A 24918-nucleotide genomic window follows, 5' to 3' on the forward strand; every position below is an offset into this window, starting at 1 on the left:
AGACCCAGTCAGCACACGGTTCTGTGAAGGCAGGAGTCATGACTACATTCATTTCCCCCCACGTGGTGTTAGGGTCAAGGAGGGTTCCAGGAAATCTCCGCCAGTTACATGAAGCTGATGAGGTAGGAAAGCATACCTCTAACATCCACTTCCTCTTCCCTCAGCCAATTCCAAGCCTTACACCCGACCTGCAAGGAGCTCGCTGCAGAAGCCCAGTGACCACCCCCCACCTCCAGACAGGAGTCCCCCCTCCCACACAGGAAGGAGCAGGACTTCCCCTACAAGAGGCAGGCCCGTGAGTCCACTCCTGCAGGACAGACTTCACTGAAGCAGTATAAGCGATTCAGAAACTCTTTTATTTACAAATTATGTAGGACAATTACAGGCAGACGCTCGAGACAATGAGATGTTCATGTTCAGGAAGCTCTGCTAAAAATGAGAAAAGGACAAAAAAACCTGTGGCACAAAACCACAGCACTATGGATTCGCGCGCTGAAGGCGGCAACACAAGAGGCACCAGAGGAAACCAGGGTGACTCCAGGGCCACACCAGGAGTCCTCGGCAGCCTATGACGACGACCCGATGACGACGACCCGATTTCCGCAGGAATCACAGGACAGCCAGAGTTAAGGCTCGTGAGAATGCAAAAGCACCAAGGGCCTTCTGCAGACAGGGCCCGCACCAGGGCCCACCCAGAACCCACAGACCGGGATTCTGCCCCGGGGCCCAGCGTCCCAGGTGGGCATCTAGCCCGTCTTCTGCCCCAGAGCATTCATCCGCCAATCTCGAAGGACCACTCGGCTCTGCCAATGCTGCTGGACTGCAAAGCCGGAGTCTGTCTGGTGCGCGCATCACCGCTCTGTCAACGAAACCTCGAGTCCAGGAGAGAAAGAAAGAGGCAGAAGAGACCATGATGTTACAAGGCACGGAGCGGTGGCGACACACGGCTAATAAAAACCAGACTCAAGTCATGTGGAGTCACTCACTGCCCTTTCAGTAGAGAAAAAAGAATTCAAAGGGAACCATACAACAGTGGCCACAACCGACTCTCAACTCAAATTTCCAAACTCATGTAACTCCAAGAAAGCCCAAGACTTCTCTCATCAGGTGAAACACCACACAGTTCTCACAGAAGACACAGTAAGAAACGGTGGAGGCTGTTCCTGGACTGTCCGGCACGCGTACCGAGCGGAGCCGGCAGGTGGGATCCCCTGAGCCAAGCGTGAGTGTGCGAGGAGCTGTGCTGCCACCACTGGGGAGGGACACAGACATCAGTGTCGAGGCCGCTCTCTACACTTAAAGAGAGGAAGAGACAGCGTTTTCACACAGGTTTGCTTTATTCCACGTTCCGGCCTGCTGAGAACCTGCACAACCTGGAGGGCAGGGGTACAATGCACTTGAACACCTCCACGCCAGTGCACGGCGCCCTTGCTGCTCCTTCCCAAGGCGCCCCAGGCACCGGGGACGACAGTGAGGAGCTCCACGAACGGAGACAAGGTTTGCAGGTGGCATGCCTGGAGTGCCCCAGCAGCGGTGGTGAAAAGCTACCAGCCACAGCACTGTGTGACAGTCAGCTAGCAAACACTGGTGGTGCTCAATTGAAAGAGTAAGACTCAAACAAGAAAATCGAAAGCAGTGCCTTGAAATCTCCCCACGGTGGATGTGGGGCTGAAGGCACAGAAGTGTGTCCAGATGGCCGAAGCCCAGCGCGTTCAGTCCAGAGCACAGGGACGTCCCGGAGTCGAGCAGGCTCTGCCCGAGGGTGAGCTCAGGGCCAGCACGTGACGTGATGACGCTGCAACAGAGAACAGCTGTTTGCTCGGCTTTGTCCCCCGGCTCTGTCGCCCGCCAAGCCAGCGGCGGTGAGGCTGAGCAGCGGCACTCCCTCCGAGGTGCGGCCCAGGCACCCAGACAAGGCACCCTCCAAGGACACCAGAAAGGACGTCAAGACTCACTGCAGCCTGGTGCCCCAGCGTGACGACCGGCGGCCGGCAGGACCACAGCCCCCGACGTCACTGTGAGTCTCTCTACAGCAGGCAGCACCCACTACCACCCATGCCTGTCAGCTTTTCCAGGGACAGGTGCAGAGGCCCCAGTGCCAGGGTCTTAGTTCTCAGCCACACACCTGACTAACGTGGGGGCTCCCAGCACAGAGCAATGACTGATCAACACAGCAGCTAGCGCTGGCCAGGCCCACTTCCCTCCTAGGAGACGTCACCCCTGCCCAGAGTCTCAGCTCCCCTGCCCGGTGTGCCCCTGGCCGTGTCTCACTCCTAAGGTGCTGCTGTGGCATGGAGAGCCAGTCATTTCTCAACTTGGAGCCCGAGCCCAGAAGCTTCTGCAGAGAGCCCCACCAACCCTAATCTACACTCCACATCCCCAGAGACCTCGCTGCCCTGGGTCTCTGCTGTAGCCGTGTAAAAGGCACTTCTGAGTTGACGGGACCACAACAGAAACTAACCACCAGGACAGGACAGTCTTACCACAGTGCCTGCAGGTCACTCCTGGTTTCCAAGGGGAATAATTTCTTCAGTGACAAAAAACTCGATGGTCTCCTCCTCCCAGTCATCAACATTGCTGTCTAATTCATCAGTATCCACACCTACAGAGAAACACACAAAGGCTAAGACGGACCAGAGATGCTTAGGGACAAGTGTGCTGGTACTGTTGTTAGGGGCCATAGGGTTGATTCTGACCCCTGGTGACCCCATAGGACAGAAAAGGGTTTTCCAGACTGTGTCATCTTTACGGCACCAGATCACCAGGTCTGTCTCCTGCAGAGCCGCTGGGCGGGTATGAACCACCGAGCTTTCTAAAAAGTTGGCAACTGAGCCAACATGAACAAGATCATGTTTGCGGACCGTGATCTTCCAGAACACATGACACATACTTTCTATGGAAGCAGCCAAGAGTCTAATGAGTAAACAGCCAGACCCTGTGCTGAGGAACATGAACAGAAGCCTGGGGACCAAGGGACCGCTCCCCCCATGCCAACAAGAATCTCCAGACAATGCTTGACACAAAAGGAGAGAAACAGTGAAACATACACATGCTAGAGAAATACACCTCCCGCCACTAACGCTGTTGCTAGGGGTCGTCCAGGCCATTCCGACTCACGGAGACCCCACGTGTGCTGAACAGAATTGCAATCCACAGGTGCGTGGGTCTGGGACCTTTGGGGAGCAGATCACCAGGCCCCCCCTCGAAGTGCCCCACAGCGGACTGCAACTGCCAACTTTCAGGCTAGGAGCCTCCACCCAGGGCCTGTACCGCTGCAGTTACCTCCTCGTAACTCCAGACGCTCGTTTTTCTGCTCCATGTAGAGCTCCTGAGCCATCTTCCGGTATTTCCGGAAATCTTCCATCATGGTTCGCCTCCTCTCCACCAATTCCTACAAAGTTGGGGCAGAAGTTCCTGAACTGATACTGAACTCACCACCATTTCTGCCCAACCAGACTGAAAATATCTTGCCCGAGCTACCCCTGCCTAATCCGATGCTGTAAGAACTTTATTCAAGAAAAAGAGAATCTTAGGATAAGGACAACAGCATAATAGGTTTGTCCTCATTTTTCCTTCCTTTAACACCGCCCCTTCCTGGTTCTGAAAAACCGGCTCCCTGGGAAGCTGCAGCCCGCCAGCTCCAAGCCCCTCCAGGGCAGAGAACTCTTTAGGTGCTGGCTGGCCTCCGTCACACAGCAGGACGTCTGTGGTAGAACAGAGCCCCTACCCCACCACCCAACACACAGCCTCCTCCCTCCCACAGCCCCCATGTTGTCTTTCTGGGCAGGACCGTGGCCATGGTGACCATAAGCTACCCTCAGTTCTGGGCACAAGGTTCACCTTTGAGGCTTTGGACTGGCTCAGACGATCCTTCTGCTCAAAGATCTTGGAGTACTTCTTCAGATCCTTCTTAATTTGCTGAACGAGAGACACATCAGTCAGGACTGAACATCCCAAGTGAGAACCAGAGAGGCACTCTTCAGTCACTGACACACAACAGCCATGTCCATGAGCGAACAGCCCGCAAAACCTCAGTACTGCATCTTTCCTACGAGCCTGCTCGTGCCTAGGACGCTTTCCTACGATTTACAAGCCCTTCGCTTGTGATACTGTCAGCTTATTTCACCAAACCTCAGAAGCCTGAATCCACTGCCATGTCAAATCCGACTCACAGCACCCCTACAGGACAGGGCAGACGTGCCCCATGGGGTTCCAAGGCTATCCATCTTTACAGAGGCAAACTTCCACATCTTCCTCCTGCAGAGCAGCTTGTGGGTTTGAACCACTGACATCTTGGTTAGCTGTGGACTACCTTACCCACTGCACCCCAGGGCTCCCTATTTCACCAGAATCCCGTACATCCTACAGTTGTTTCCTCTCATTCCAGCAGGATCTTAGCAGCACAGCTTCCTGGGATGATACTAACAAACCCTTCAAGAGCCTAAGAATGTGAAAGAGCCCAGGAACGTCGGATGCCGGCCTCACTGCTGCTGCTTTCCCACTTAGCTCCTGCTGGTCTGGCACCTCTTCAAAGTGTGTCCTAGTTCCTCCCACTCAGTGTCACTCCAGCAACACAGCCTGGTTCTTCTTTCCGGTGCCACCCCCGCCTCCTCACTCCCTTAACCTGACTGGACCACAGACCTTGATCTGATCCTGGCTGAGGAGTGTTGGGGGCCGAGGCCGCCACAGCAGCTGGCAGAAGCGGTCTTTGTTGTTCTTCTGCAGGAGGCGTCCTTGGAAAGTCCACAGCCAGTACGCATTGTCCACCTAGAGCAGAGGGACAAACAGCCATCACTGACAGCTGGCTCAGAAACCCCCAGCCTGCAATCTCCACTGTCAGTGCAACTAACAAGCAGTTCATTCCACAGGTGGCACACCGGTGACCCAGATCAGCATGCCTGCCTGCGCTCAGCTCCCAACAAGCAGGAGGGAGACAGGGAGCCAGCAGGCTAGTGCGGTTACCCAAGATCCCCGCCTGCACTGAGCTCCCTCAGCAAAAGGAAGAATCAGCAGCAACTAAACTACGCTAAGTCACTCAGTACCCAGCACAGGTTCACCAGAGCACGGGCTTGGCCACGACTGGTCTGGGACAGGGACCTCATGCCAAGACTAACTACACCACTACACAGTTCAGCTGACGCCATTCCTCCTCACAAGGAGACGCTTTACTTTCTCTCTTGCAGACCAGCACTTACTTCCAAGTGGCAAGAGCTTGTCATGGAGAGAGAGGGACCAGGGTGTGCATGTTCACATTCAAAACAGGGTGGGGTCAACGCTTCAAAGGGAAAAAAAACACAACCACAAAGGACAAAGAGGGAGATGGAACTGGTGCCATGCTGGCTGCATCCCTGAGGGGAGGGGAAGGTGCCACCCGGGGCAGGTGCAGGACCCACCTTGCCTCACCCCTGCCTGTCTCCCACTGCTGACAGGGGGCCCCGGTCTCCCACCTTATGGCTCCACCAGGACACAGACGTTATGACATAGCGCCCTGTAGGGTCCCACTCGACGTCGGAGGCCATGTAGTGCTCTGCTATGTTCATTACCGTGCAGTCGGACGTATCGACAAACGCTAAGGCACCGTTCATACTGTGGAGACAAACGTGCTCCGTTTACAGCACAGTCTCGGGGAGCATTTCCATCTCTTGGAAAATAGCCTAGTGCGCCAGCCAAGAGATGCACTGGGGAAGCAGCCTCTGCAGACCGGCCGTGTGGCCGTGGGCATCGCCCCCTGCTCCCCTCCACTGCCTAACATGGCAGTGACAACAGCAGCCATCTCACAGGGCCACTGCGGAGACACACGAGTTACTTCATGGGAAATGATGTACGTGGTAGTAGGAATATCCGGGTCTGCTGTCAAAGTCTTTACAGGAAGTGTTATCTCCAAGATTCAAGTATGCAACTAAAAACGTTCATTCAACTCAGAACATTAGCCGTCTCTTCACATTCTGTTGGGATAGTAACTCAAAGGGGAATGACAGCTCTACAGTCACTGCTGCACTAATCTCACAGGTAAAGACAGACTCCCAATTGGCTCAGTAAATCTCCTGGAAGAAGATGGGATTTTGCACCAGGGTGAGTGGATTGCTGGAAGGACACTCGTTTAACATACTGACATGTCCACAGGTGCACAATAAAAGCACTTCAACATTTTCATCGACTTGGGTTGGCCCGAGGCTTGGACATCTGAGAGATACACCATGATCATGCCCGTCTCCTGACCCTGGAGAGGCCAGAGCCTGCTCTCATGTGGCTGGGAGTGAGCGTGTCGGTGTCTGAGGGACGCACCAAGCATGACTACGCCTGTCTCCTGACCCTGGGATGATGCTGGCAGCAGCAGGGCCCACTCTCGTGCCGCGGGGAGTGACAGTACCGTCTCACAGGCAGAGTGCCCAGCCATTAGCAGGTTCTGTTGCTGGCTGTGCAGCAGCCAGAAGCGGACCATGACTCACACCGAGCAGTTCACCTGTCAAAGAGCAGAAACCCACCTTCTCAGGCCGGCCAGCACAACAAACTGCCCTTGAGGACTCCAGAAGATAGTGTTGGCCTGCTGCTTATCAAACATCTCTGAAAGGAAACAAAGGTCCCGTTAGACTGCACGGCCCTACGCCTCAGCAGCTGCCCACGCTGCCCCAGGGGCAGTGCTGCACGGCCACTGTCAGCCAGAACCCTCCACAGGCCAGAAGCATGGGCTGTCTGAGGAGGAAATTTTAGAAATCCCGCCATTTAAATACATCTCAAGTTATCACGGAGGAGCCCTGGTGGCAAAGTGGCTGAGCACTTGGCTGCTCACCCAAAGGTCGGCATTTTGAGCTCACCAGTTGCCCAGCAGGAGAAAGATGAGGCAGTCGGCTTCAGAAAGGCAGCAACCTTAGAAACCCTTTGATGCAATTCCACTCTGTCTTCTAGGGGCACTGCGGGTTCAAATGGACTCCACAGCAGTGGGTGTGGTTGGGGCTTTGCTTCTGTGAAGATTGACAGCCTTGGAGACCCTCTGGGGCAGTTCCACTGTCTGTCCTCTAGGGGCACTGAGTACCCGCCACGGTAGTGGGTTTTTAAGTTACGGTCTATACTTTAAAACAAACAGAGAGGAGGAGGAGATGCCATAAAGGCTTCATACACTGGTATCAATTCATCTCACCAGGAAGAAGTCCTAAGAGTCCCTTCCACTTACTCATGACCACAGAGGCCCTAACTCAACCAGAGAGGGGCCACAGCTTTGTCAGCCTCAGACATGTGGCCTCATTTTTCCAGGACTCACACATCTTTATAGGTACATGTACATCAAAAACCGACCACACTGACCATCCTTCTGAGGACTCCGCAGAGCCAAGCAGAGGGAGATGAGGACGCAGCCTAGCCCCCTGCCCCCTCGTCAGGCGCCGGGGGTGGTCTGGGCTGCCATCTGTCTCAGCCTACACTGGAGGCAGAGCTGCAGAGCAGCTGCTGTGACGAGGATCTTCACACGAGAACCAGCGACAACGCAGAAACCCCACGAGCAGATCCCCTGCAGATGTCAAGAGTGCAGGTCATCCCAACGCGGGCTCTGAACCTTCACGAGGAGGCCACGTTATGCAGAGCGTGCAGCAGGCAGCACGTGTGTTGCTTGTTCGTGTAGCTGACTGTATTCCTCATACCAAAGGGAACTAGTAACACCCCCCAGAGTGGCTGGTGAGTCCGAACAGCCGACCTTCGGGTTAGCAATCAGATGCTTTCCCCACAGAGCACCTGGCCTGTGTACCGGTAGCCAGTATACACAGATGATTCAACCACAGAAGCTGCCCAGCTTTGAAGAACTAAGAACTCAATTTTTGACAGGTGGCCGCTTCCCAAAGACATAGCAGCTCCCTGCAAATTCTTGGCTAGTCCACTGTTCTGCAGGCCGATCTGCAATAGGAAACTCCTGCCCCAGACCCACTTTGTAGGGCAGGTGGCTAGTGCCCCCACATCTCACCCTCACTCCTGCACAGGGCATCGCAGGGCAGGGGAGCCTGAGCTCAGCCTCAAGACAAAGCTGTGTGGAGTCCTGACCGCCTGGCAGCAGTCTCCCGAATAAGGAAAACCCATGTGGAGCAGGATCACTCGTTCAGTGACCAGTACTGTGTAGACGGGACAGACACAAATTGAGGTAAGCAGCAGGAGGCCTAGCACGAGCACAGCTGGGCACGGGGGCCAGACAAGAGTTACAGCCCATGGGCTGGCACTGCCACGGGACGGACGTGCATGGCAGCGTCTCTGCTGGGCTGGCCCCTGCTCCCACTGCCTACTGCATCTGGAGTCCATCTGTGGGCAGGACATGCCTACACACAGCAGCTCTGCGGCGTACGTGGAAACAGAGAGGACAGAGCTACGTGCAAGGGGGTGACCCCCACACCCGGAGACTGCAGCTACAGCCATGAGGGGAATCAAGGCCTCAAGCAGACCAGAGTGGGAGCCCACCGCGCCCTGTGGCGGCAGCATGCCTGCACCATCCACTGTTCTCCCACATCTGCGCTGTTGAGACCCAGAGACCTTCTTTCTGTGTGAACAGAGCCGACAGCAGTGGGCCCCAGGCAAGTGCACCATGCCATACTGAGCAAAGACTGAGACACCTTCCCTGCTCCACAACAGGGCGGGCCTACTCACTGATGAGCTCGATCTTCCCGTTGCTTTTAACGTGGTAGAAGGACACGGATATCCTCGGTGCCTCCCCGTGGAGTACAGCAAACTTACTTCCATTTGGTTCCCAGGCAAAGGCTATGATGGTTTCTACAATCAACAAGCACATGAACACCCTCAGTGCCATCCCAGGTCACAGCCAGAAACAATGTTCCCAATCAATCAGATGGTTCTCAGCACACAACCAGACAACAGCCCCAACCCCATGGTTCTCACACCAGACAACAGCCTCAACCCCACAGTTCTCACTACGCAACCAAGAAACAGCCTCCCAGCCTTAAACTGCACTGAAAGGAGCACACAGCAAGCAACGGCAGAAGGCACAGGTCACACAGGGTGAAAGCGGCGTCTCTGTGGGTGACGACTTGTGAAGTGCCACTCCCCATGGGCAGGGCCTTCCCCCTCCACCCCTCCCCACACAGGACTACAGAGCCCTGAGCCCCAGCTCGTCAGTCACTTACAAACATGACCTTTCTCACGTTCAATGTCAGGCTTACAGCAGAACTAGGACCTTAAGGGCCTAAAAATGTCTTCCTACCAACAGCATGACCGAGTTTTACACCCAGTTCTTCATCTGTCCCATCCCCTCCTTCTGCTCTTCCTGGCAAAACAGGGAACAACTGAAAAGCACAGGCTATGTTTCCCGTTTAGAGGAAAAGACACAGCACCAAACAGTTCTCCTGGGAGTCAAAACCACTGGCCTCAAGCAGGTGAAACACAATCCGCTTTGTAAATTACTCTCTTTCATTAGAACAGGTCATCAATACTGCAAACAGCCACTAACTCATACAAGAATGACTACAGGCCCTAAAGAAGCAAACCAACACACAAACCAACCGACCAACATGCAACCAGTCCTTTTAAACTGAGAACGTGTATCTATACTAAGATGAAGTGCTTGGCTGCCTGTGGCCACACGTGTAGGAAAACTTACTGCTCGCACATCCCCTGTTCTCAGGGTGAAAGACACCTGGAGGGCTGGCCCCTCTCAGCAGGGAAACAGGAGATGCAAGCGGGAGAGGACAAGGAAAACCGGAGCTTGGGAACAGGCCCCACCAGAGTCTAGCTCAAGCTGAGTTGGCACCGCTGGAAAGCCACGTGAGCGCAAGAGGCGGGTTCAGCTGTACCACGACCAAGAGAAAACTTGCCTTTCATTTCTACCACATCGACAGGCACCTGTTTTTCCCTCATTCGGAAAATTTCAAAATTTGTGACAACACCCTGTGGAAAAAAAAACAAAAGGAGAGGTGACAATCTGCAGCTGAGAGCAGGAGACAAAGTTCATCAAAAGAAAATGTGAGCATTTAATGAAAATGGAATTTCTGCAGCTGCTGCACACTCCAGACATGCGGGGTCTGAGGTGACTCCCAAGACCCAGAGATGAAGGAGACCTGCTCCGTCTACTCCTGACAGACGTAGAGACTGGCATAACCTCCAAGGAGAACAACAGGCCATGGAGATACTGTGCACAGCCCTGCCAGTGCAGGGGGCAAAGCGCTGGGCTGCGGGAACATTAGTGGTTCAAACCCACCAGCCACGCACAGGAGAAAGATGAGGCAGTCTGCTTCCATAAAGACTGACAACCCTGGAAACCCTCTGGGGCAGTTCCACTCTGCCCTCTAGGTGTCCTAGGAATCGGATCGACTCCAGGGCAGTGGGTGTGGTGCCCACTGACCGACCTAAATTCCACTTCAAGAATTACCCTCATAATCATAACAGGAACAAGGACACTCATTTAAGCTTATTTGCAAAAGCTCTGAAGTATCTAAGTGTCCACCAATGGAGACTGACTAGACAACCATCAAAGCAATGTAATGTCCTGCAGTCCAAAAAAGAAAAAGAGACTCTTTATAAACGTGGTATGACCTTCAGTCAAAACTGCAGAATGCAATGTTCATCACACCCCAGTGTCCACCAACTTGAGGCCACACCATGGGAACACACTGCCCATTCCAAGGGTTTTCTTAAAACAAATTCTGTGTCTCCGCACTCAGAGGGTGACAGGGGCTCAACCTATATGACAGAGCCAACTACTCTGGTGTCAGGTGTGTCTGACAGCAAATCCTCCAAACACACCGGCCCTCATTCCGAGCCGAGTGTAAGGAACGGCCCCACTCACCTGGGTGCCCTTCGGAGTCCTGTCCACCTTCACGCACAGGTAATCTCCGTTTTTTTGCCAATGGAGCTTACAGTCGACAACGTTGAACAGATTCCTAACTCTGATTTCCTGTCGGGTAGGAAGCTGCATCAGGGTCACCCTGGCTGGAATATCCTTGTCTTCAGGCACCCAAAAGGCGATGATGTTACCACCAGGAGACCAAGAAAAGTCCCTGCAGAACACACAAAACTGAACATCATGCAAACACAGCCTGACTGTAAAAACAAACAGCAGAAGAGAACTAACAACAACTTTCTGGTATGAACGCAGGAAAGCTGGCACGGCGGCCACCAGTGACGAGCCGAAAGCAGCTAGCACTGTGGCGCGCGATCTGTCAGCACTGTGCCGGCACCTGACGTGCAGACACCCGAGGCTCCTCCCTCGCGCCAGGCTGGCGAGGAAACAGAAGTGCTGTCATCTACCCGCTGTCATACACAGACTGAGAATTCAAACTCAGACCTAGTCCATAACGTCACATACTGCTGCCCCAACACAAGAGAAACAGACTCAACGAGATGGCTTCTGAAGGCTGCTCAGGCGTCAGAGGGGAGAAACGACCAGCAACAAAGTGTAAGAGGAAGAGGGGGAACTGGGGATGGCCACGGCCACGAGCAGCTCAGGATTCCCACTTGGAAGCCTTCTTGCACAGGAGAGTCTGCTCTGCACGTACTGACAACAATCTCCTGGTTTCCTCTTTCATTAGAAGCTGTTATTTCTGCCCAATTATGTGACTATAAAAATAAGAAACATGAGTGCTGGTGGGCTGCTAGTACATCCTCATGAAGAAATGGAGCAGTCTGAAGTGAAATGAAACCATGCCCACTTTCTGTGACCTGACCCATCCCACAGACCTCCTAGGTAGCCAGTAAGCCCCCCCAGGAACGAGTCTCCCCTTCTTCCTCAGAAGACTTCAAGAATGGAAACCTCAATGAAAGCTGACCCAGGATGCTTTACCGCCAGAAAGACTGGCTCCTGGGTGGGACAGGGGGAGGTCGGGTGAGCGCCCTGGGAGGTGACGGGGCTCACTGACCAGTCGCCCAGGCCCCAGGCCCAGGCCTACCCAACACAAGCCAGTTCCAAAAGACTCGAGGAGAACATCCACTTACTTTATCCCAGAGATTTTCAAACTCTTCTTGTCCAACAGACCCATAGACTGCCCAAAAGAACAAGATTAACAGTTGAGTCAGACCATGCCAATGTCTCAGTAATTCACACAATTTTTTTAGGAGATTCTGGTGTGAGTCTGTCTGGAGAACAGGATAGGATGGAGGCGACAGGTGCCATTTCATCACCCCGCCCTTGTACCTGGTGGCAGGCTGGAGCACTACAGGGTCCTGGACAGGAGAAAGGGCATAGGCACAGGAGGCGTGCCTGGACTGGGTACTACCACAGCCCCTCCTGTTTAGTCTGGGGCCCACCAAGGGGAAGCACTACAAAGCTGCAAGCAACTGACAGGAGAGTTCCCGTCCCAGACCACAGACATCACTCACAGGCGTTTCATAGATGCTGAGGGTGTCCAGGGTCATTCTGGCAAAGAATTTGCCGTCATGGCTCCACCTGCCAAGAAGAATAAAGAGGTGCCAGGCTGCTCCAACGTCAAAGGAAAAGTTGCAGAGAGACCACCAGCAGGAATGACCAGTTGACTTACTTAAAGATAGGCCAGTGGGCTGAGCTCTCACAGTGAAAACCTCTCTTCTTGTGCCCAGTCAGGATGTCCCAGATGATGATGGCCTGAGGGTCTTCTTGCGTGTCCATCAGGGGGCTGAACGTCACCAGGTATCTGAAAGAGGAGGGGACAGGCTCTGTGTAACACTTGGCCCTGTTGCCTCCTCACCTCTCTCAAGATCAGTGCCCCATGTTACAGCTGAAGGACCGAGCTTCAGCAACCTTGACGACTGTTACTCTTACTGGCAGCACAGCCAATGCTGCCAGACAAGCACCAGGCCCCAGAACCTAGCACATCTCCCAAGTCACTATGCCTCCTTGGCAACAGTGTCCCAGTACAGTCCTGTCACAAGGTCACTGGACATGCAGCGGGACACCTTCTCACAGTTCAGAGCACCCTAAGAGTCACCCCAAAGCATGTGTCTGCTACAGTCAAGACAAGGAATGACCAGACCAAGACACCCCAACATGTGTGTTCTCTACAGTCAGGATAAGGAACTACCGCACCGAGTCACCCCAACACTTATGCCTGCTAAAGTCAGGACAAGGAATGACCAAACTGGTGCTGAACAGCAGTCTGTGGGTGTCCTTCAGGGGAGGGATGGTGTGGAACTCCTGGGTGCTGTCCTCACTGGTGCTCAGCGGGAAAGAGGAAGCAGGTCAACAGGAAAGCTGGTCACAAGGCTTCCAAACCAAGGCTACGTCAGAGGGGTGCTCTCGTGCCTAGGCTTCTCCCAGGAATCAATTACCCACCAGCTGGCTTTCCTAAAGCTATGGCACTTTTGTTTTGTTCATTCAAAGTGACAAAGTTCCAAATCACATTGGCCCTTACAACAACGGGAGGGTGGACAGGCAGAAACAAACAGAATACAAAGAAGGAAGCAGCCCCCAAACTAGTTTCCAACCACACCTCCAGTAAACCTGTTCAGGTAAGCCTCTTTCTATGTCCTGGTTAGCAAGATTAACAACTATGACTCAAGTCACCTCCCCCCATATTTTAGTAGTCAAGGCCTGCATTTGACTTGGATCCACTGTCAACACCCATGGAAGCAGCAGTCAAGAAACCATCTAGATGACATACTGCACTGGGCAAATCTGCTGCAAAAGACCTCTTTAAAGAGCAAAGACCCTAGACATGGTGAGTAAAAAAAAATACTATGTCATACACACACACACACACACACACAGCATTAGTGGTTACCAGGGGCAGGAGGAAAGGGGAAGCTTCTGTTTAAGAGGCACTGGATTTATGCTGATTGTGATGGAGTATTTTGGAAAAGGACAGCAATAATGGTGGCACAACATGAAAAATGTTATCAATGTCCCAGAGGGATAAACACGGAAGTTGTTATGTTGGCAAATGTCTCATGTATGTTTTCATAATAGAAGTTTGGAAAAAAAAAAAGGAAAGAAAGAGCAAAGAGGTCACTTTGAGGACTAAGGTCCGCCTGACACAAGGCATGGTACTTGCAATCGCTTCATATGCACACAAAGGCTGGACAGTGAATAAGGGAGACTGATGCCTTGGAATCACGGTGCTGGTGAAGAACATGGAGCATACCATGGACTGCCAGAAGAACAAACACGTCTGTGTTGGAAGAAACAGCCAGAATGCTCCTTTGGCTGTGTCACCAAACAAGACTATCCCTGGAGGACCTCATGCTGGGTAAAGCAGAGGGCAGCAAGAAGAAAGATCCTTTCAACAACTGCAGCACCCAGTCAAGGGTGTGAACTCATTGTCTTCCAGTTTTCCTATTAAGTTTGAAATAATGGCAGAATACAAAGTTTTGAAAACTTATCTGCAGAGGCTGGCGTGAAGGAGAAAGAATGAAGCTGTCATTTTCCTAACAGCTCACCTCTCACAAGGCGAGAAATCGATGAGCTGGACCCCTTGGTGGCCGAATCTCTGGATCTGCTTGAACCTCTCTCCGCCCCAGAGTGCAATGCCTCTTTGATGGAAGGTAGCCAGGTAGGTGCCCTTAGGAGACCAGCGAACATACGTCTCTGTCCATCTCTGCAGGGAGATGAGCACCACCATAAACACAAGCCTGGAAAGCCTGACACACAGACCCCTCTTCCTCCGAGTTCACACTGTTTACCATTCAATGTTTTTATTGGGCAAAGCCAGTTTTCAAGAAGCTTTTATTGTTTTGAGAGTATCAAGAACGTAGCACTTGCCCACTCACCATTTCTCACATGTACAACTCAATAAACCCAACTACAACAGTCACACTGTCTGGCCCTCACCAGGATCACCCCTTACACTCATAACTGCAACACAAGCCTGTTTGCTTCTTGTGACCTATTTACAGCTGGCAGAGGGATCAAAGTTGTTCTCAGAAACATCATTTCAAAGAAAACGATATTCCACCCACTCCTGTCTGAGTTCCTGATGAACAGCAGTTCCTGTTGGGAAAACACAGAAAGAGGCCTGGCGGGCAGCAAACATACCGCTCTTTCCTCAATTGAGACAGGGTCCTTCACATCATTCCAGAATATGGAGGTGCGGTCCCCACTCTCAAAAATCACACTATACTGGTCTCTGCATTCTGCCTCCTCAAGCCAATAGCGTAGATTTCCCTAGAAAGAAAGCCAAAGGTCAGGAACCCAACACCATGAAGCTTGAGAAAGACGACTCACAGGCAGCTACTGCTCAGAGCCAAGGCCACTGCAGTCAGCACCCTTGACTCCAGCACCAGGGACTCCTCCCTCAGGCTCTTCTAGGTACTTGGATGAAAGTTTTCTACAACATACCAGGTCTTTGAAAGGCTGTTTCTCTGGAATGTCCCATTCATCACTGATTGTCATATACCTGGAAAGGCAATGGGAATGTTTATTATCGTAACAAGGGCCATTACACGTTTACTAGCATAACAATGGCCATTACACAACTCTATGAGAGTGGATTCCCACCTCAGGCAGTGGGACACTGCCCCCTCCTCCTCAGGGAATGAAGGAAAGCACACTTGGATTAACCAGTGAACGCAGGGGACAGAGCTGTGCACCAGCCCTGAACGGGCCTGAGCCACTAAGAACTGAAGTATCCCCAAGGCTGATAGCACTCCACCAAGAACACTATGGCTTCACGAACAGGGGGTATCTGGATTCGTGAGAACACCAAGGCACCACAGACAGAGGGTGTCTGGATTCACGAGAACACTAAGACCCCACAGACAGGGGAGTGTCCGGATTCACGAGAACACTAAGGCACCACACACCGAGGTGACCAGAACCTCAGTGCCGGAGTCTATACTCACTTGTCAAAATCGGTGAACAGGTTGACCCTGAAGGTGTGCTGCTTGTCCAGCTTATAGCCATCAGCATTCTTCACAGCGTCCAAGGCATGGGCAGGAGACGCGTATTCCAGGAAGATGTACCTGAAATGAGGAGGGCAGAGTGTGCAAACACGCAGACTGTACACAGAGGCAGGTCATGCTCCACACACACAAAGCCTCTCCACAAAGGCACCACACGTGGGCTTACACACTACCAGGAACCTGATGCCCCCTAGTGCCACACTTCCAGGCAAAGTGAGGACTGCCAATGAAACAGACCGCTCAACAAAAACGAACATCCCAGCCAACTCAAGTCTCCACTGCAATGATGAATTACAGCAAAGTTCATAATCTCGACAAACACCTGCCTGTGGTGACGGTTTCAAGGACCCTCGCCCAGAATGGATCTGTGTCAGTAACTGCTCTGAGGGCAGCTGAGTAAGAAGCTGATGTCTCAAAGCAGACCATGTGCTACATGGTGATCCCACAGCCACACTGCAGCTCCCTCCTCCCTCTGCCCCAGGACCCTGGGACCAAGTCACTGCTCCTAAGAGCTTCTAGTGAAATAATCAATGACCAAGCAGAACTGCCATACCAACACATGCACAGTGACCTTCCGCTGATAGCTTCATGACATGTCAGATACACAGGTGGGGATCTCATGATACAGCAGATACACCCCTGCGAGTCTCAGGTGTCAGGCATGCATGGTAATCACGCATCAAATGCACATGTGGTAACCTCATATCACAGATACAAACACATAGTGGTCTCATGACATGTCAGATACAAACACGGTAATTATGTGGTATGTCAGGCACATGTCTAGTGGTCCCATGTGTCAAACACACGTCTGATAACCTCATGATGTGCCAAACACACGTTAACAGTCTCAGATGATACCCACTGTGGCAGTCGTCACATGGTACGTCAGATATACACATGTGGCAGTGTTGTGATGTGTCAGATACACATGTAAGAATCTCAACATATGTAGATACCCAAGAGAAGCAGAAGTGGTTGGGGAGCACTACTCACCCCTTTGTCTTCCCATCTTCTTCTGGGTAGTAGTCATTTGTGATTTTCCCAAACTTGGAAAAGATCTTGTGGATGACATTTTTCAGTTTCTCAAGACGGTCAGGTCCCACCTGAGGGACGTTGTCCACTACGATCACCGAATCAATTCCATCTGCCTCCTGGGGCCGGTCTTTGAGAATATCTCCCAGTAATTCTGCACAATGAAGAGATTGTCTAATGATTTTCTTGACCAAGAGTAACATTAATACATTAACTTAGCACATGTAACAAATTTCCAAGAAGCATAAAGTGGGTAGCCAATCCAAACACTTTCTCTGTGAATAAACGTTTGCTTACAGACTTTAAACAGAAGTGTTTGGAAGACCTGACCTCCTCATACTCCCTCTGACAGCTGATCATAAACACCATCATGACACGTCATGAGTCCTGGCAATTAAAGGAAGACTTGGAAAGATTAAAAAACCACAAGACTTTAATCAAGGACGATACAAAGCGGAGAATCTTAAAGCTGCCCACCACTAGGGCTCTGAAAGATCATGAGGTCTCAAACGGCTTCCAGCCGCCTCCAGGTAAAAACCACACATCAACACCCGAAATGTCCAAAACCAAACTTCCACGAGATTTCAGTCGATAATTAAACATCTAATCACTAAATACATTCATAAAGCTTTTTCATAAACATGAATTACTAGAAGGTATCCAGAGAGAAAAATAAAAATGTCTTTAGTGAAGTGGGACAGAAAAAAACTCAAAGGAAGACAAAGAGGTCAAGGACATCCTTTCTCAGCCTTCTTGCTGGATTATCAGATTTTTAAGGCAGGTGACCCAAGGAGAACTAAAAAACCCCAAAATGGAAAACAGTGCGACTGTCCACCAGGCACTTCCTTCCAGAAATCAGTGATCCAGCGCTGTTTATGTTGAGTACCTGTAACATGCTCCCATGAAAACAGGCCTTGTTTGCAGACAACTGCTTCTATTACTACACTCAAAAACTCAAAGCGTGTTACATTCATGTTACCTGCTTTTTTAGAATTAAGACCACACAACCCCAAAGTTCCTAGAATTATTGCATTTCCATAAGATGGTCAATTGGAATTAAAAAAAGAGAAGACAGATATAAAAGAAACAAAAACCAAGACAAGAGGAGCAAACCCCAACAGGTCAGGCAAGAGAGGCCACTGCTCCTGTGGGGGCCACCTTTCCTGCAGTTGGGCAGTGCCCAGACATGTTCACATGAGACTGGTACCGGCCCCTTCCACCAGCACCAGCACCAACAGAAATGCTCAATGGCTGGTGGAGAGAGGTGCAGGAGGGTTAGAAGTGTGTATCAGACAAAATAAAAGGAATCCCATCTTTTTAACACAAATTCTATACAATTAGTGAGCTTGCCTATAAAACCAAAATCCCACTGTCACAAGGTGATTTTGACTCCTGGCAACCCCACAGAGCAGAGTAAAACTGCCTCATAGTGTTTTCAAAGCTGTCATCTTTACAGAAGCAGACTGCCACCTCGTTCTCTCATGGAGTAGCTAGTGGGTTCAAACCAAGCGCCTCGCCCCTGGGCAACAGGGCTCCTTCCAAACCACACTCATTGCCGTGCAGTCGGACCCAACTCATAGCGACCCCTCATTGGGTTTCCGAGGTGGTATCACTGCAGAAGTTGATTGCCCAACCTTCCTTCCAAGGTTTTAACTCTAAATGCCTTCTTTTTCAGCTGACTAAATACTATTTTACCTTCATATCTGCTGTTTAATTTTGAGAATCGCTTCTTTCTGTTTTTCCTGAAGCCAGATTGGGAGTGGCTGGTGGGTTTGAACCACCAGCTTCTGGTTAGCAGTCAAGTGCCTCAGGCACTACGCTACCAGAGAGCTCAGGGCTCCTTGTTGTTGTTGTTATGGGCCGTCAAGTCGGCCCCAACTCATAGCGACCCCTCCTTGGGTTTCCGAGGCAGTATCACTACGGAAGTAGGATTGCCCAACCCTCCTTCCGAGGAGTGGCTGGTGGGTTTGAACCGCCAGCCTTCTGGTTAGCCACTATGCTACCAGAGCTCCTGTAAAATGACAAGGTGCTGGGTTAGTAGATTAGGAGCTAGACCACAAGGACATGTTCCAAGTGCACTCACTAGATGGCGCTGCAGGAGCCAAGGCACCCAGTAGCGACTGGAAGGCAACTGCAGACAGCTGGGGCCCAACTACTGCTCTTCTTATTATACTCGTAACTCCAACACACTCAGTATGACAAACATCAGAATATTTTTTGCTCCATTTCACTCTCCAAAGTTATGTATTATGCTTCTCTCTGCTTTTGCACGTTTTTTTTTTTTTTATTGTGACGTGTTTGAAATTTTTTGTAATAAAAAGTGAAAAAGGTCTTTTAGAAAGGAAAAAACCTTCAGTTTCAGGAGGCAAGCCTCATTAGAAACTATTTCTAATTAATCCCAACACTTTTGTGAATACTGAAAATGTTACACTGAAAAAACGAAAACAAAAACCTGCCCCCTAGATTTCAAAGACACTAAAACTGAGACCAAGCAAAAACAGAGAAACCAAGCAAAAAAGCAAAAAGGGGCTGAAGGAGGGGAGGACCCCAGCAATGCCAGAAAACCTCACTACAGAAATCCTAGCCACCACTCACCATCCAATTAAATTGCCTGCTAAGCCTGATTGGAATTTACAGGGCTCATCATAAAACGTTCTGCTTTGATACAGACCATGAACTCCTTTCCACAATCTTCAAACGTCTCCTTTATAAGAACCTGCCCATACATGGTGAAGGAGGACGATGGGAGATTTATTATGGGAATAAATTAGGACACTAGGCGATGAAGCAACACATGTCCTTGATCATCACCAGCACCGGCATCTGGTTACTCTCAGTTCACAGACTCCCAAGAAGCGATTCTCAAAATTAAACAGCAAATACGAAGGTAAACAGTATTTAGTCTGCTGAAAAACAAGGCATTTGAAGTTAAAACCTTGATCACACATTTGTTGGCTAGAAGCCACCAGCAGTTGAGAAATTAAGTGAAAGATGACGACAGATGAAGATGTCGTCATGGGAGTGTTCATCACCATCAAGCATCAAGGCAAGATGAGGGCGCCAGCTCGTCTGTGGGGCGTGTGCTCCTCCACACTCGGTCCACTGTCAAAAGGACCAGCATGCTGTTCTTGACATTTCACACCCTGAAGGACAGTTCTCATAACACAGCAGACTTGACCACTGGCCACGGCCAAGTGGATCCGAGGATCTGATGGCTCACTAGGCCTTGGTTCCCAAGCGCCAGGTGACTCGCTATGTCAGACTGGCAAACACTGAGCCCATCAGGCTCACAGCAACTTGCAAAGTAGCACACAGCAGAGGCCCCTCGCCCGCTGCTCACATCAGCATCCTGACCGGAACACTCCAATTCTAGAAATAACCACCACAGTAGGAATCCTGGGTCAATTAGCTGGGCTCAGCTGTCAAGAGCTCCAACCGCAGAGTGGTCATGTGCGCAACTGCTAAAGGAAAGGTTGGAAGCTCAGGCTTACCAACAGGTGCCTCAGAAGGCAGGCCTCTCTCACACACTCAGCCCCTTAAAGCCCCACGAGGCACAGTCCTACGCTGACACATGTGGGGGTGCTGGGCGCCGGCACGGACTTCATGACAACCGGAACCAAAACAGTACCATCTAGACTTTAACCATAAGAAAAACTGGCATGGTAAGAATAACGCTGGTCCAAGCCGGAGATACTGAACGGGGTGTTTTTCTTTTCCGTGTGTTACCATAAAGTGGTCTGTACTCAGAGGGAGCCGGTGGTCCCAGCTTGGAGAGTTAACTGGCTAAAAACAAAGCAAAGAATAACCAACAGAAACTAGCACCCTCAGCTCTCAAAGTCTCTGGGCAGCAGAAACGGGCCCGGGAACCCGCTCAGGGCCGGACCAGGCCCAGCGAGCCGTGGCTGCCTGGTGCTGGGCGGCGTGCAGTCCGTTCAGGCCCACGGGGACCCCGTGTGACAGCCCAACTCCCCACGGGGTTTCTGGGCTGCAATGTCGACAGGAAAGAATCACCAGGACTTTCTTCCACGGAGCCTGGGCGGTGGAACCTGAAAAGTTAACTGGGCGCCCTAGCATGGCGGCCAGGAAACATCCCCGGACAGGAACCTGGCAGGGTCTGCCTCCACCTGCCCTGCCAGGGACACTCCCGGGTCCGAAGGGCTGCGGGCAGACCACACCAGCCCAGCCGAGCCAGCTGCACGTCCGGCGGCCGCCGAGCAGGGTCTGCAGGCGCCCCGGGACCCCCGGGCGCGCACACCTGAGGCCTCGGCCCATGGCAGGTCACCCGGGGGCGCCCCAAAGCCACCGAGCGGCGCCGGCAGGTTCCCGCCGGGAACGAGCGGCCCGCTGCGTTAGGGCCTCCGACCACCCCGTCAGGACGCACAGGTCTCGACGTCGGGCCCGGCCACGCACCTTCCTCGCTCACGTCGTCCACGAAGTCCTCGGGGTCGCTGAACGACGGCTCGTCCGCGTCGCCGTTCTCCACCGCGCGCCGCTCGGCCTCCGCTGCGTCGCCCTCGTCCTCCGCCGCCTCTCTGGACGGCGCCTGCGGCCGGCTCTCGGATCGGGGTTCCTCCCGCGCCTCCCCCGGGGCCGGGACAGGGGGCTCCGCTTCGGCCTCGGGGGCCGGCGAGGGCGACTGTGACGAGCCCGACGAGGCACCGGGGGCCGCCTCTGACGCCTCCTCCGCGGCCGCCGGCTCTGCCTTCGCTTCAAGCTTGGGCTCGGCCACCGCCGCCACCTCCTTCTTGGCCTCGGTCACCGCGTCCGCCGCCTCCGGAGCCCCGGGCCCCGTGGGCCGCGGCGGCTCCTCCTCGGGCGGCGGCTCGGCAGCGGGCTGCTGCGGCCCCGACTCGGCCTGCTCCTCGGCCACTCCGGGCGCCGCCACGTTCTCTGCGTCCTGCATGGGGCCCGGCACAGGCTCTCTCACCTCAGGCTCCGCCGCCGCCGCCGCGCTTCCGACTCTCCCAGGCCGCCCCGCGCGCTCGCCGGCGCCTACTCGCGAGCCATGTGCGAGCGATCCGGGAGGGTCTGTACCACCGCGCCCACAGCGGGGGGACATCGACGCCCCGAGCCCTCCTGGCGCGCTGGGAACAAAGTCGACTCGGGAAACAGCTTTAGCGGCGGTGTAATAACGTCCCCAGGACGACGAAACGTTCAATTCCTATCCACTAAGTTCCCTTCCTCAATAGGTAAACTCTTTGGGAGCGCGAACTACCCCCATGTGTGGTAGCGCGTTGGTTCCGTCCAATATGGCAGCCGCCCCCTTCGTTCTCCCGTCGGGCCCTTCGGTGAAGGACGTAACTATTCGGGGAGCCGAGGGGAGGTCTCAGAAATGATGTTAGTATGCAGAATGGTGTGAAAATATAACCCTCCTCGAAAATTAACACTAGAGAAAACCCTAAGTTCAACAAACTCTTTGGGTTTTGATACACTAGATGATAACCGGACAAACCACTTGGTTTACATTTCTAAAACCCCCCTCTTCACGTAGCGCTTTTTGGACACGTCTACTGACTGGGCAAAGAGCCGACGATTCCAAAATGAAATAAAATACTCGGTTGGCTGGAGACTGCCAAAAGTACCCCAAAGAAGACCGCCTGGCCCAATGCAAACATTCATGGGAGTTGCCTTACTCTCTTACGCCCAACGGCACTGTAGCGGCCGTAACTCTGCCTTTCCCGCAACCTTCCACCATGGTTCGGTCCGCAGGCGACCCTCCGACGCGGGAGTGGGCGCGGGTCACGTGTCCCGGGGGGCGGTGCCAGAGGCGACGTGAGGCGCGAGGCAGACGCCCACAAGCCTGAGGAGCCGGAAGGGAAGGCGGTGTGCTCCTGCTTGGCACGCTCGGGTGGTTTGCTTCTCCGCAGACTCGAGGCCAGCCTCTGGCTGCGGGATGTTCTCTTCAGAGGAGTGGTCAGCAGTTGCGTCCCACTGGGTTCTAATCCTCATCCTCTCAGCTCTGAAACCCCCGGCGAACCACTGAGCCTCCCTCAGTTTCCTCACCCGCACAGTGAGGCACGCGTGGTTCGTGGCACCTTTTCAAAGAGTCCTCCTGCAGAAGGTGAACAAGTTTCACTAAACGCAGAAGAGTCCTCAAGTGTCTCGGTTCATCCGCCATTGTCTTAAATCATTGCCAACCCTTTGCTTCTAGAAGGTGCTGGAAGGTGACGAATCACAGCAGGAAGCGTGTAAATCTTGACAGACACTGAGGAACAGCTCGGTTTGGGAGCTCGCCGTTTCTCAGATGTGTCAGTGGGAGGTGCTCTGAAGCGTTTTCTGTGACCGTTTGTTTCAGGTTGGTCCCCATGCCTTTCTTTGGAGGGGGCCTCTGGGTGGATGGAGTCCAGCCTTCTGCTTAGTGGCCGAGCACGTTCACTGCCTGCACCATCCAGGGACTCCACATCTGTAGGAGTAAGAGCACCCCAAGTCAGCTTCAGACTCCCCGACATGACACAGTGGCTATGCTAAGGTCTGAGGCCAAAACTCCATTTGGAATCAAAGTAACCTCTGTGTCAGGAAGCCACCCTGTCCTTGTAACTCTCCACTGTAGCCTGAGACGGAAGGACTCGGTAAACAAAATCATGTCGTTTCACAGGGATTGTTGGCTGCCTAGGAAGCCAGGTTTAAAAGAGTTCTCCAAACAGATGCCTACTCAAAACGAATTACACAGGGCCGTCCACCGTGCAGTCACCCAAGGAGGGTTTCTTGGTTGGTTGAGGCCAGATGTTCCCCATTTAATGATTACTTTGGAAAGTTAAAAACAACCAACTTTAGAAACGTATATCATCTACCAACCACAGGGACCGTCACTCAGTTTTCTGACTATTTCCTAAACGTCAGCCAATCACTGAATATTTAAGTTCCCTTGTATTTTCTTATATACACTGTGAACTGTCATTTCCTTACATCAGAATTGTGATACCCAAGTCGCAAATTGCCTTATTTCTCAATAAAAGCTCCTCGTTTTTTACTTCAACCAGACTCTCCCATCTTAACTATGACAGTTATAAAATGTTCAACATTCTTCCCATCAAAACATTCTCCCCTTCTGCTCTGAAGGTGGGTGCACATAGTCTTCGGCTTCTAATGGATAGAAGGAGGCGTAAAGGATGCTGAGAGACTTCCAAGTCTAGGTCAGAAAAATGGAATGTTCTATCTGGCTGGTTCTTCTCAATCAGTGGCTCTGACAGAAGCTACCCGCCATGTTCTCAGGACACCCAGGCAGTCTGTGGAGAAGCCCAATAGTAGAGGAACTGAGGCAGCTGGCTAGCAGTCAACACCAAATCCCCAGACCTGGGAGAGTGCTGTCTTGGAAACAGGTCCTCCAGTTCTCATTAAGCCATTAGATGACTGACTTCCTGAGAGATCCTGGGCCACCCACACCACACACAAATTTCTCACCACAACATACTAAGTGCTTCTTATCTTAACCCCAACATTTGGGGGTAATGTGTTATACAACAATCGATAATTAATGCAATGAAGGCATTTGACTGCTAACCAGAAGGCTGGCGGTTCAAGCCCACCAACCACTCGGAGGGGTTGCTATAAGTCGGATCTGACTCAACGGCAATGAGTTGGGTTTTTTGTTTTGTTTTGTTTTGTTTTTCAGTTTTGCTAAGGGAGCTCTAGGAGCTCTGGTAGCATAGTGGCTAAAGCACTTGACTGCTAACCAGAAGGCTGGCAGTTCAAACCCACCAGCCACTCCTTGGAAGGAAGGTTGGGCAATCTACTTCTGTAGTGATACTGTCTTGGAAACCCAAGGAGAGCTGGCTGTGACTCAGATCCAACTCGATGGCAGTGGGTTTGATTTTGGTTTGAATGTGGTAGCACCTAACACATGCTGCTAAGTTTCTTAAAGACCAAGTTGCATGTTGATACATGCTGCAGAAAGCCAGTTATGGAAAATGCACAAAGTTACGTTATACACGTTAAGTGGATAAAACAGACTAAACCCACTCCAAGCAGTTGATTCTGACTCAGCGACCCCCATCAGGTTTCCAAGGCTGGCAATCTTTATGGAAGTAGATCACCTCAACTTCCTGCCATGGAGCGGCTGGTAGATTCAAACCATCCTTTGGTAAGCAG

At 52.2% G+C, this 24918-nt stretch overlaps 1 protein-coding gene across 1 annotated transcript; it reads right to left on the reverse strand.

The window, feature by feature from the left end:
* Positions 1-2498: 2498 nt before the first annotated feature.
* On the reverse strand, positions 2499-21733 carry EIF3B (eukaryotic translation initiation factor 3 subunit B). The gene is made up of 18 exons (XM_007941211.2): positions 21241-21733; positions 16792-16984; positions 15736-15855; positions 15233-15290; positions 14930-15058; positions 14335-14492; positions 12462-12593; positions 12304-12370; positions 11920-11966; positions 10775-10985; positions 9804-9876; positions 8623-8745; positions 6486-6564; positions 5448-5586; positions 4642-4767; positions 3841-3918; positions 3283-3391; positions 2499-2602 (listed from the first exon to the last, which is right to left on the reverse strand). The coding sequence occupies exons 1-18, from the start codon at positions 21731-21733 to the stop codon at positions 2499-2501; spliced, it is 2439 nt and encodes an 812-aa protein (XP_007939402.1).
* Positions 21734-24918: the final 3185 nt, after the last annotated feature.

This window comes from Orycteropus afer, unplaced genomic scaffold (genome assembly GCF_000298275.1).
Source record: "Orycteropus afer afer isolate SDZICR_OR568_19922 unplaced genomic scaffold, OryAfe1.0 scaffold00006, whole genome shotgun sequence".
In the NCBI taxonomy this organism is placed as follows: domain Eukaryota; kingdom Metazoa; phylum Chordata; class Mammalia; order Tubulidentata; family Orycteropodidae; genus Orycteropus; species Orycteropus afer.